General features: G+C 46.5%; 1 protein-coding gene across 3 annotated transcripts; it reads right to left on the bottom strand.

Moving 5' to 3' along the window:
- Positions 1–1519: 1519 nt before the first annotated feature.
- LOC110527322 (protein SON) lies at positions 1520–13242 on the bottom strand. 3 transcript variants are annotated; one of them, XM_036982615.1, is made up of 13 exons: positions 13043–13241; positions 11665–11732; positions 11358–11522; positions 9366–10967; positions 8825–9243; positions 8504–8638; positions 7535–7840; positions 6368–6478; positions 6169–6285; positions 2991–3138; positions 2747–2812; positions 2522–2637; positions 1520–2383 (listed from the first exon to the last, which is right to left on the bottom strand). In XM_036982615.1, the coding sequence occupies exons 1-13, from the start codon at positions 13123–13125 to the stop codon at positions 2201–2203; spliced, it is 3519 nt and encodes a 1172-aa protein (XP_036838510.1). In that variant the 5' UTR covers positions 13126–13241; the 3' UTR covers positions 1520–2200. The 3 variants fall into 3 exon arrangements, 1 of the variants encoding a protein (XP_036838510.1); XR_002474121.2 differs by lacking the exon at positions 1520–2383 and adding an exon at positions 3716–3805 and having other exon boundaries at positions 2586–2637; XR_005052508.1 differs by lacking the exons at positions 1520–2383; positions 2522–2637; positions 2747–2812 and having other exon boundaries at positions 3080–3138; positions 3716–6285; positions 13043–13242.
- Between the last annotated feature and the right edge of the window lie 101 nt (positions 13243–13343).

Raw genomic sequence — 13343 nt, 5'->3', positions numbered from 1 at the left:
GGAAAGGCAAACACCGGTCTATATAAGGTCCCACAGTTGACAGTGCATGTCAGAGCAAAAACAAAGCCATGTGGTTGAAGGAATTGTCCGTAGAGCTTTGAAACCGGATTGTGTCGAGGCACATTGTACCAACAAATGTCTGCAGCATTGAAGGTCCCCAAAAACACAGTGGCCTCCATCATTCTTAAACGTAAGAAGTTTGGAACCACTAAGACACTTCCTAGAGCTGACCTCCCGGCCAAACTGAGCAATCGGGGGAAAAGGGCCTTAGTCAGGGATGTGACCAAAAACCCGATGGTCACTCTGACAGAGCTCCAGAGTTCCTCTGTGGAAATGGGAGAACCATCAGGAAGTACAACCATCTCTGCAGCATTCCACCAATCAGGCCTTTATGGTAGTGGCCAGACCGAAGCCACTTCTCAGTAAAAGGCACATGACAGCTCACTTTGAGTTTGACAAAAGGCACCTAAAGGACTCTCAGACCATGAGATACAAGATTATCTGGTCTGATGAAACCAAGATTTAACTATTTGGCCTGAATGCCAAGTGTCACGTCTGGAGGAAACCTGGAGCCATCCGTACGGTGAAGCATTGTAGTGGAAGCATCATGGTGGGGTGTTTGTCAGCAGCAGGGACTGGGAGACTAGTTAGGATCGAGGGAAAGATGAACAGTGCAAAGTACAGAGATCCTTGATGCAAACCTGCTCCAGAGCGCTCAGGACCTCAAACTAGGGCGAAGGTTCACCTTCCAACAGGACAACACAGGCATGGCTTCGGGACAAGTCTGTGAATGTCCTTCAGTGGCCCGGCCAGAGCCCGGACTTGAACCCGCTCTAACATATCTGTTGAGGCCTGAAAATAGCTGTGCAGTGACACTCCCCATCCAACCTGACAGAGCTTGAGAGGATCTGCAGAGAAGAATGGGAGAAACTCCCCAAATACGTTTATGCCAAGCTTTTTGCTTTGTCATTATGGGGTATTGTGTATAGATTGATAAGGGGAAGAAAAACTAATTAATCCATTTTAGAATAAGGCTGCAACATAAAATACAAACGCACTGTATGTGTGAATAGTCGGAAAATGCTACATTATCTTAGCCACATTAGAGCTACAGCCTCTATGCATTTGTCCTCTGCGATGCTGGATCAACCGCTCATCTGAGCTGCCAGTGAAAAGTCAGATCGTTTGATGTCTGCACTGCTACGTCCGCTGAATGCTTTGGAGGTTGTGTATTGGAATGTGGGATTGGACTCAAGGCCTCAGATGAACCCTTCTATGCTCTGTCCATATATAGTATTCCTATTAATAGCTGTCCCTGCACCAGGAAATATGTTTATTGCTACAAGTGCTGGAATGATGACGAGGGCGGGGAGACCGTCTTCAAATACTGAACTGCAGCGTTTGAAAACACAGTATTGGATGTACAATAAACGTGTGTTGTGAGCGCATGGCAAATAAACATTGGAAAGACACGTTCGTCTGTATAAACAACATGAGAAAATGTACTTTACGCACACAGTCAAAGGATTGTATCATTTAATTAATCAGATAAAAACATTTTTATTTTGATATTCCAGACCATAACGGTTACCCACACCTCTTCGCTTTCAGCTAACACTTTACAATTGTTTTTATACAGACATTGTAAATAACGCTACCAACAAAAGCGGACTGAGAAAGCTCAACTTAAGACAGTAGTAAATTAATCTGTCCAAAATGAGACAGAACTATCAAGTGTGAATCACTTTGAAAATGAATGTTCCAAATGGGTAACATTTGATATTGACGATTTGGTCACGAGGAGAATAGTGGGGGTTTTCAAATTCTCCCAAAATGCATTAACACTATGAACTGATTCTTGAAAACGTAATTTGAGCTTCAACACATAAGATAAACATTCAAAGTAGGATTTTTAAAAAACTGAGTTACGGAACTGTTTTAAAATATCAGTAAGTTTCTTTTGCTTACAGAGTAACACGATCTTCTAGTGTTGACCATTAGGCAACAGATACGGCTCTTCTGAATGCTTGTGGTGTGTAGGCCCAAAACAGAATAAGACTTGATAGAACGGACATTCCAATACAAATCATCGTTCCCTGGCGGGTGACTTCAAATTCTATATGTCCTTGTCAGCCAGAAGGGTCTGCGACTCAAGTGTGCAAGCGCTGTATCTCAGTCTGAGTGTGTTTCACTGTGTGTGTTAGACGTTGGAGGAGAACAGTGGGCCAGTGGTAGCAGTGGTGAACACAGGCCCTGTATAAAGCCCTGTGTCCCCTGCCACCTCTCCCATGGCCTGCAGAGCCACCGTAGCAGCCATGGCTTTGGCATGCTTCTTATTGGGACTGGCTGACGCGGGCTGGAAGTCTTGACCATTTACCACCACCTGGGGTACAGAGAGAGAGAGAGGAGGAAAGGGGATGAGAGAGAGGAAGAGGTTATAACACAAACCATCTGACAAAGTCATCCATAAACTAACAAACAAACCCACTCAAACACACAGGCTTATAGCGCGTATCCACACCTTGAAAAGGAAGTTCTTGCGGTGGTCTGGGCCACTGTGGGTCACCATAACAAACTCTGGAGGAATCCACTTCTTCTTGTTACACATCTCCATCAGAGCAGACACCGGGTGCTTACCTTGGGGGGGGGGGGCAGATGGTCAATACATTCATTAAATCAATACAAAAAAAATGCAATATTGGTAAATTGAGTGAGAGTTAAAATCCTGTGTGTATGTTGTACTCACCCAGTAGATCCTTCATCACAACCATACCGCCCGACTTCTGAGTCTTCTCTCCCTCAGCCACCAGACCTACGGTCAGATTATACCCACATTATTAATCATCAATCACACATTATTAAGTATCATCAATAACACACATTATTAAGTATCATCAATAACACACATTATTAAGCATCATCAATAGCCTTCTGGAATAATATTGCGATGCATAATGCTTTGGTGGAAAGCATGGGTCACTTCATTTCACCTTTGCGGTCGGTCTTGAAGTCAATTATGATTGGCTCGACAGTGCCCTCGCGGTGTCGCCCTAGCCCCTCCCCCGTCCGCCATCCCATCTTCCTCATGAGAAACTCCCCTACTCCTCCCGACACCGGGGCTGCTCGCAAGAACTGGTCCTACAGAGAGAGAGAGAGGCAGGAGAGAAGGGAGGGAGAAAGAGAAGAGAATAACAGAAGAGAGAACCATGGAGTGAGGAGGAAGAGAGTGAAGAGGGAGAGGCAGAGGCGAAAGCAGACAATTAGTTTCTACCTTGAAAACATCTCAACCACCTCATCCAGTCACACCACTGTCACAGTCAGACTTGAGTTAGAGACTACCTTCAGGACAACTCACATGCCTCTGGATAACAGTGAGTGTGTGCGTGTGCGTGTGTGTTACTCTGTCTGTAGTAACCTCTACCCCTATGTGAAACACTAGAAATAACTGTGGTGGCAGCTTTTGAAAATTGTGTGTTTGAGAGAACATTTCTAGAGAAACTTCAAAACACATTAAGAATACAGATGAAATGAAATAAATTCTGTGGTGAAACTCAAGATACAGCCAAGAGAAATTTCTTCACACATTATACCACATGTAGGTAAATAAGAGGGCGCTGTGCCTTGACACCTCATTTCTTTCTCTCACACACACACATTTTCTCTCACACACACGGTTACACAAGATGTATAGTAAGGCGCTGTGTGGTGTACGTACCTAGCCCCTCATCACCGGCCCAGCATCAGACAGGAAATGAGGGGGGCCTGACTGTGGCCATGGCAACAAGGACAGCTACAAGGACTGACCCTGAAACAAGTGTCCAATACACAGAGGTGAAAGTTCACAGGTCACCCCTGTGAACCCACACCTCTCTCCCTCTGCTCCAATCCAGACCCCTCTTATCGACCCCCTTCCTCGGGCTGCCCCAAGGACTGGGAGGAAGTTGCCCCTAGACACGTGGTCAGCTTGGAGTTAGGATTTGCGAAAGGGAAGCTGATCCTAGATCTGTGACTAGGAGCAACTTCTGACTGCAGCCTCCCCCAGGGCAAGGGAAAGAGCACAGGCATGTCCATGGACACCTGTAACTAGCCTAGGTCCCTCAGAACAGAGTTCTCCCTCAGGCAGTGGTCCTGAAGCTAATGTGCATGTTTTTGTTACAGCCCTAACCTATACAACTATGCTGGGATGGAACAAAATCCTGCACAGCCTAGACTAGGGTTGGAGACCACTGACTGGTCTAAAACTAGACCCCGCTCATCTACTGGGAAACGGAATGCACGGAATGACTGGTTGCTGGGGGCACCCAACAACCACACAAACAACACAGTCCATATGCTGGTAATGCTAGCGTGCTGTAAATCAATGTTAGCTGCTGCAATGCTAGCGTGCTGTAAATCAATGTTAGCTGCTGTAAATCAATGTTAGCTGCTGCAATGCTAGCGTGCTGTAAATCAATGTTAGCTGCTGCAATGCTAGCGTGCTGTAAATCAATGTTAGCTGCTGTAAATCAATGTTAGCTGCTGCAATGCTAGCGTGCTGTAAATCAATGTTAGCTGCTGCAATGCTAGCGTGCTGTAAATCAATGTTAGCTGCTGTAAATCAATGTTAGCTGCTGTAATGCTAGCAAAATGCATCACTAACATTAGTATGATCAATGCACTCTCATCCCTATATCACGTCTCTGAACATGTCCATGACATCTGCCCATAGCATCTGAAGGACGTGTCGTATTAAATGAAGAATGAACTCAGCTGATCCATCACTCTCTCTATAGCTAAATGTGACAATGTGTTACTTAACCAGAGAAAGAGAGATTCCTCAGGATGTGTCGTTTAAAACAGTAGCCCCGTCTCTGTGTGTTTACAGAGCTCAGGAAGGTTTAGGGTACAGTTACACCCACTGGCTTCAAACAGCCCACTATAGAAACACTACAGGGTAGGAGGGTTCAGACGGGGTCCACAGACAGAGGACTATGGTTATCTCTGGGCCTGATGACATTCTGTGTGACTGGGTGTGGGGGAGTGATAGGGAGACACCGCTTTAGGGAGACAGCGTGACGGTAGAGACTAAAGTAAACTGTCTTAGGGTGCATCTGAATAGTCTAAAGTCACTTCCTCACCTAACGTCCCCAACCATATCTGACCTGATCTGAAAAGGCAGGATAAGTAAAAGAAGTGCTTTTCCCTTTCCCCTGTTCTGAGATCAGTGTGAATCCAAGGAAAGAGACGAGGAAGCATCTTTAGACTACTGAGACGGACCCATAATCTCTGCCTTGCCCTGGGGTGCTAGAGGACAAGCGGGGGTTCTGGGGTCTGCAGACTTACTTCCAGCTCTCCTCTTCCTCCCCTCCCTCCCTCTTTCATTCTCCAAGTCCCTATTCCGACTCCGAGGGGGACTCTATTTAGTGCACAGACCAGAGCACCACTAGTAGACGGGTGTCAGACCAGAGCACCACTAGTAGCCGGGTGTCAGTACTGCATTTGCACCTGCTTTGGTAAGAATGTCACATGTAAGGAATCTGCATCACTACCCTTAACATGGTGTACCCACTTCACAGGAAATGTAATTAGTCAGAATGTGTGTGTGTGTGTTGCGGGGGAGGGGTGGGGGGTGATTGAAGTGCAGGGAGATGTTTGTTCATCTCTGTATGTCAGATTAAAGATTCAAGTCTGGGTTCATCATGTTACCACTGTTACAGACTGCAGTGCAAATATCAGGCTGAGGCAACATAAACAAGAGGCTTCCTTTACAGCCAGAGCATCTTTTTCTGACGCAGACAGAAACACACAATACAGACAACAGATGCTCACTCACACACACATCAGTAAACTATGTGCGTTAGAGCTAACAAGGGTTGCCATGGTAGCAGTGGACCCCACGTTTCGGGGACGTTACATCTGACCTGGATTTCACTGAGTAACAGTGGAACTACTCCATTCTAACCCAGTGTGTTCTTCATCAACAGAACACTTGTCAAACTAAATACAGTATATGTCTGGCTCTATGCGTACAGCCATTCAGTTATTTGACTAGGGCTGGGTGGTGATTAGGGAGCAGGCTGTGGAAGGCGTGTGAAGTGGGTACACCAGTGGGCATGGGCGATGCAGACACCTGTAGGGTAGTGGGGTGGTATGTTTGGGGTGGAGAGCGGGTAAGACAGTGGACGGTACCTTTTTAATCCAGGCCTGTGGTCCGCTGTTGGACAGCTCCTCTGAGCTGAGCACCGTTGCTCCAGTAGAACCTGTAAACAGACCAGGGATGGTGTTGGACTGGGCCCATGCATCCACCTAACAGAGAGGAAGGTTTTAGTGTGTGAGAAAGGAGGTGGAAAGAGTGTACATTATGCTTCTACGAACGCCTGTTGTTTACCTGTTCCTGAGCACGGCTGAGCATGCAGATGGCGCTGACGTCGTACGGGTTCTCGGCCAGACGCTTCTGGGCCTTCATCCTCTCACCAACTGCCTGGGTGATGTCTACAGGCTAGAGGGGGAGACACAGGAGTCAGCGCCACACACACACACACTCACACGTCATTCATGCAAAAACACAATACTACACACACACACACACACACCCCCCAATGAACAGCCGGTAAAACGAATAAGGAAAATCCATTCACCATACAAGAAAGAAATCTAGACTTATTCCATGAGACCTAGATCAGTTGTTATATGAAACTACTTACATCTATGTAGTCATCAGTATTTGTCTTTTTTTTTATTTTTTAGAGTCATCAGTATTAGTACAGTTGTACACCCCCCCAAAAAATAAAACGCAACCTGTGGAATTTCAGCCAGCTTTGTTTAATAACAGTTGCATCAAATACAAAATAAGCACAAATTAACAACAAGGTCACGGATGACGTCACCTGATTTCTCATTGGTCTGCCCATCTGACGATTGATGACTGATCGATAACTCAATTCTAAACCACTTGTCATCGCCTGGGAGTCAGATTATTAAATGGTATTGCTCTGAGATTTGAGAGGTCAAATAATGCCCTTGATTGTACATTCAATTTGGAATTGGTGGGGAGGAGGAGGGTCAGTGTTTACATGCCGCCCTCAGAAACAGCTATTCCAGCTAAACCCAGTCAATGCTGCTATAGGGTCAGATGAGGAGCACAGGTATGGCATTCTAACTAAACTCACCATACCATCTAAACCAGTGGTTCCCAAATATTTTTCATCCTGCTGAGCATGACAACCCACCTAAGGCTTTTGGACTTTTCTACTTTAAAATCAACCACATCAATGTTTCTAGCTACTTTGTGTAACAATAGAACCTGGTCTCAAACTACATCCCAATAGGAATCAGCAGTGACCTACCATTTCAGAAACCACTGATCCAAACCACTACATGTGGTAAAACACTGGGTTAAAACTAAAATCACATTTTTAACACATATGATTTTGAAATGCATAATATCTCAACTCACTTTCTCTCCCTCCTACACGACAACTCTCCTAAAACCCCCTCATCTCTCTTAGTGTCACCTTACCCCCTCCTCCCCCTCCCCCTCCCCTCCGTATCCCACCTGTAGCGGCGGCTCCGGGAACACACTATCACTCTCCTTGACGACCGCTGGCTCCTCCGTTGCCACGGACACCGTAGACAAAGGCGCATCCCCAGGCGAAGTTTCCTTGGCAGCCGTTGCCAATGCCTTGGTCGCCGCCACCTTGGCCTTTTCCGCCTTCTTGTCGACGGTCACCCACTCTCCGTAAGCCCCTCCCCCGTCGCCCTCCTTCTTCCTGTGCTGGGAGCCCGACGACACGGGGAACTCCTTGGCGAACGCCGCCTCGCTCCGAACCGCCAACGCCGGAGATGGACGCACGGATGCGTTCTGAGAGAGGAGGAGGGGCAGCACAGGAGTAGGAGGGGCGGGGGGAGGGGGGATTACTGTTTAAAAAATGGGAGGGAAAAAATATAAAAAGACAAAGAGGTGTGTTTCAACAAGGGGAATGGTTGAAGAGGAATGGCTGGTTATCATAGCAGGTATTGGGCCCAGTCTCAATCAGGGAGATGTATCTCCAGTGCACTTCAACCAGCAAACTTCACGCACATGACTGAGGTCTCCTTGGGATGGAAGTTTGTGGGAAAGTGCAAAAGAGTATAAATCTACCTGGTTTGGTTCTGGGCCCAAGGAGGCTTGCTGTCTGCTTTGCCCATTGCCTATGTTGGCTCAATAGCAAAAACAGTCTTATGTTGTAAAATGTTATGTGGCAGCAATAGAAACAGCTCTTAACATCAGCCCAGGGCAAAACAGACAGCATACTGCAGTTCACTTCAACCATTCACCCAGTTAGGCACATCTCTTCAGTCCCACATAGTATCTAAACAGTAACTCGTATTTAACTATGTTCAAACAGTAACTATGTTCTGAAAATTACATATCAGTTCAAACTGCCTCGATACATTGTTTATTAATAAGGAAATGTTTAAGCTCAAAATGTACTGTATATTAATGAGAGACATGATGCTGTGTGTGTGTGTTCCATGTTCTTACATTGAGGCTGAAGGAGATGCCCTTGACCTCCCTCAGGGCGGCTCGTCCAAACGGTTTGCCGTCGTCCTCGTCGTCAGATATACGGGGTTCAGCGAGGGCCAGCTCCCCTCCCTTCTCCACAATCTTCTTACACTTCTACAGAAACACACAGGACACAGCTAGAGGGTCAGTGTTTCCATTTCCACATACAATTGAATGTCTTGTGTTTTATTATGAAAAGGGTGCAGGACTACATTTTGCACCAGGACAAATGCTTAGTAAATCTTCTCCAAAGCATATTATTACTTGATTATCATCATCATGACATTGAAGAGCACTTACGTCAGTGAACTCCTTGATGCTGATGCTGTTTGCCTGCTTGGCCACCTTCCTCTTCACATCCTCGATGGTGGCCATGTTGGGCTGGGGGGGACCTGGCGGGGGCTTGTTGGTGATGCTGGGGAGCGGGGCCATCTGGTGCATGGAGGCCATAGATCCCATACTGGCCAGGGCAGCAGTCATTGTGGCAGCTGTCATGCTAGCCATAGCTGCATTCATGGTCATGCTCATAGGCATGTTCATAGACATGTTCATGGGCATGTTCATATTCATGGGCATGGAGAAGGACATGGGGTTGTTGGGGCTGGGTAAAGGCAGCTGGAGGACAGCTTTGGGTCGCAGGCTCTCTGGGATGGGTATCCCGGCCTTGGCACACATGGCGGCTGCATTAGCCTTAGCAATCTCCAGTAACTGGTCTTTATCTGTGAGGAGGGATGAGGAACACATCACAAACTTGCATTGAGACTTACTGTACACCGGTGTTTTTGTCAAGTTACCATTGGGGAAAATAAAGTTATTCAGTTCAAATACATGACATGCTTACCCAGCTCTGTGAGTCGTGGCGGGCTTTTGCTGGTGTCGCGGTTGTTGCGTGCCGGAGACCTCTTCTTGCGGAGGATAAGGACTGGGGAGTGGCTTGGCTCACGCTTCCAACGGTCCCTCTGGCTAAGCTGGTGGCTGCCGAATGCACCCCTACCCCTCCGCCGCGAACCGGAGCGTGACCTTGACCTCTTTGACCTCCGAGCAGGAGACCGTGACTTGGATCGTTTCCTTTTCGGTGACCTAGACTTCGAGCGCTTGTTCCGCGTTCTGGACTTGGACCGTGATTTCTTCTTTCTCGTCCCGGACTTTGAGCGAGACTTCTTCCTCCGAGACGGCGTCCTGGACTTCCTCTTGCGGCTTGGCGACGAGGACCTCGATTTCCTTTTCCTCCCCGGAGACTTGGATCTGGACCTCCTCTTCTTGGAGGACTTTGCATCAGAGCGTTTCTTCTGATCAGGAGACTTTGACCTCGACTTTTTCCTCTTTGAAGGAGACCTGGACTTTGAAGATTCTCCTTCCTTCTCTGTCGTCTCTGCCTCTCCAGATGTTGGCTGTGGTTTAGGTTGAGGTGAGGCAGGCAGCTCTTCACCCTGAGGTGTCACCTTGTCTCCTCCACTAGCATCTGTTTTGGGGGGTAAGGAATCTACAGAGCCATCCAAGGTTTCTGAAGTAACAGGTCCATCCGATTCCCCTGGCTCACCAGTTGGCTGGCAGCTGTGGTTAGGATCAGAGGCTGACGTTGACTGGTGGTCAGTGGAGGCCTCATGCTGCTCACCTGAAGGCACCTCAGGAGGAATAGGGCACTTCTGTGGAGACGTCAGACATTCAGAGGGCTGGGAGGAAACGGCTGGCTCTCCCTTACTGCTGTCGCCTAAGAAGGGTATTGGCTTCCACCCTCCTCCAGTGGGGGTGGCCATATTGACGACACCCTCAATGCTGCTTCCGGAAGCTAGGGCTGGCGGATCGATAGGAACCATTAAGTTTTCGTCTTTCACAGCAGACTCATCTTCAGCCAGGTCAGCAGAGGGATCCTTCTCGGCCGATTGGCTGTCTCTTGAGGCAGACCTGGATTTGGATTTGTCGTTTCTGGAAGGAGAGGGAGATCCTGAACTCATCTCTCGGTGTCTCGACTGAGATCTCGTCTTAGATTTCGATCGCCTTCTGGATCTCGATCTAGACCGTCTGTCTTTCTTCAAGATCACGAGGGACCTTGACCGGGTTCTCCTGCCTCTCCTGGCAGACCCAGACCTTCTAGAATGTGACCCGGACCTCCGGTGCCGTGATCTGGAACGTGTGTGTCCGCCACGTCTTCTACCGGACCTCGATCTGGATCTCCCTCTCCTGTCCCTGGATCTGGACCTGCGCTTGCCTGAACGAGACCGTGAGCATCTGGAGGAGGACTTTTCCGGACACTTCTCCTCTAGTTTAGGGATGATATCAGGCAGATCCTGAGGTTTGCTCTCCTTGTTCCCAGGCTGAGGCTTCGACTCGGACTCCGACCCAGATGAGCTGTTGGACTTGTCACCATCTTTCTTCTGCTTTTTTTTCTTCTTCTTCCCAGAATGTCGTTTATGCCGCTTGGATCTCCCGTCATCCTCTTCCCCTGTGGAATTAATGACAATATTTTAGAAATGAATCATCATGACATTTGACTCAATGGTGCAATATGTAGAAATTGACATTACCTGGTTGCTAAAAATTGTTTGTGACAAAAAGCAACATTTTGTGTAGAGAATCACTGTACCATCTAGCTAAACAGCTGTGAAATTTATTTTCAATAACCCAAAACATTGTAAAATGGCGTAAACAGATCTACCATCAAACTTGCGTTCAATGAGAATGACAGATCTAGAACTCACATTTCAATGTGAATTGCGTCGTGCACAAAGCTACATAATAGACCTTTAAGTAGTCTGCTGATTATTAACATCAAACTGAAAAGGTCCACCACTGCTGTTATGCATATGCTTAGTAGTATCTTGAGACTATTTACCAGTCTTTGCCTTGTCTCCATCAGAGTCTGCTGCTGATTCTGAGCCGCTCTCTTTCTCTTCCTTACGTTTCTTCTTTTTGCTTTTGTGTTTCTTGTGCTTCTTGTGCTTCTTATGTTTATTTTGTGGGACAGCACCCTCTTCCTTATTGGCTACACCATCTTTATCTGCATAAATAATACAGTACATTACAATTTCATTTGAAACAGATGCTTTCACCTGATCAAAACTGTAGTATCAGTGCAAAAAGGAAAGGAGCAGAGAGAATATCACTTTGGACTATTGAGATACAGTCCTTGTGTTACTGACCTTGTGTGTTGTTGATCCCATCTGCTCCTTCTGCAGTTTTACCATTGGGATGGCCTTCATCTGTCAGACTTAATAGAGGGAATGCAGGTATGAGATGACACCTGTACTTGAACTTACAGTAGGTTCACTCAACTTTCTTATCAGCAAGGGTCTTGGTTTTTAACATGACACTGGACACAACTAATGGACAATATATATATATAAGTGTGTATGAGCTTGAATGATTAACGTAGTCTACATAATAACTGACGGGGCTTGTAAGTAAGCATTTCACTGAAAGGTCTACTACACCTGTTGTATTCGGCTCATGTGACTGACAAAAATAAAATGTGATTTGACATGCGAGGTAGGGGTGGGTATAATTTGTGGGACGTTCCAACAGGAATCTGTTCTAGAAACTTCGTAAATAACAAGGTTGCCAACAACAACGCATACAACATTGTATAGCGGCAGAATCAGATACCGGGTAGGGAGTGGGCTATTTCACTAAATGTGTCACTCACCACGTTTATTCCGAAAAATGTCTGTCTTCACTCTGTTAGCCTATGGACAAACATTAAGAATAAGCTACGTGGTGGGTTGATGCCTATTTGGCAGCTAGTTAGCTAGGTGAATTGATCATTCTTTGTATGCGTTGTTTGTTGGCAACCTTGTACTTTACGACGTTTTTGGAACAGATTCCTGTTGCAACGTTACACAAATTATACCCACCCTGCGAGGTGGCTACTGTTAGTGAAAACGCTGTTCATGTTTGGGTGTGTACTGTCTGTCTGTTATAAACTGTCGGTGTAGTGAGGTGGCTACTGTTAGTTATTTAGCGTTAACCTCAAATTAGAACGTGACTGTGTAACGTGAAAACTCAAAGACATAACTAAGTCCCCGGCATTGCTTTTGACATAAGTTAGTTAGCTACATTTAAAATCCAGGTAAACCAAAATGCGTGTGTGTAAATGATGTGCATTGCCTTTGCACACTGTGTAACGTGTTGGGGGAGTTCTAGCAAAGAGATCGCGTCCTGGTAAACTGCTAACGTTGGCTTGTTAGCAATCCACATTTAGCATGATTAGCTAGCTAGGAAGGTGCGTAGTGCTTACAAGCCCTGTACCTGGTGCCACGTTAGCTACCTGGTTTGCTTGAACCCAATAACCACAGTATAATCATCTTTGCAAGAACCAACCCAGGAGACTATCGTGTTATTAGTCAGGTAGTTAGCTAGCTAAATACGTTGTAGCCACAACAACTGCATGCCTTGCACTTTGTACTGCCGGACACGCAAGCTAGCTAACCTTGTAGGCCAGCACAGAAAAGTATACATTTCTCAAATTGTCCGAACAAACTATTCATGCCAGTAATGTAGGATGTATAAAAACATATTTACATGATATCTTGACTCTCATCTTCAATTTCTTTTATTTTATTTACTACGAAATCGCGAAAAATTTGCTCGATGTTGGCCGCCATGTCTTTAGTAATCCCTCAATGTGTTTTCCGTGGCGCCCGTTCAGCGCATGTGCAGCAGCATAGACCGACACCGGTCGTTGGTTGCAACCCATCTCACATCGACAGACTGAAAACGCAGTTCATGTTTGGGTGCGTACTGTCTTTGCCTATGTCTGTTATAAACTGTCGGTGTAGTGAAGCACTTCGTTTATCTATTGGTCTCACTTTTGTAGTTTTCC

The sequence above is a fragment of the Oncorhynchus mykiss genome, chromosome 7 (genome assembly GCF_013265735.2).
Source record: "Oncorhynchus mykiss isolate Arlee chromosome 7, USDA_OmykA_1.1, whole genome shotgun sequence".
Taxonomy (NCBI): Eukaryota; Metazoa; Chordata; class Actinopteri; order Salmoniformes; family Salmonidae; genus Oncorhynchus; species Oncorhynchus mykiss.
Note: the sequence above shows the minus strand (reverse complement) of the source record. Positions and strands in the feature narration are given on the sequence as shown.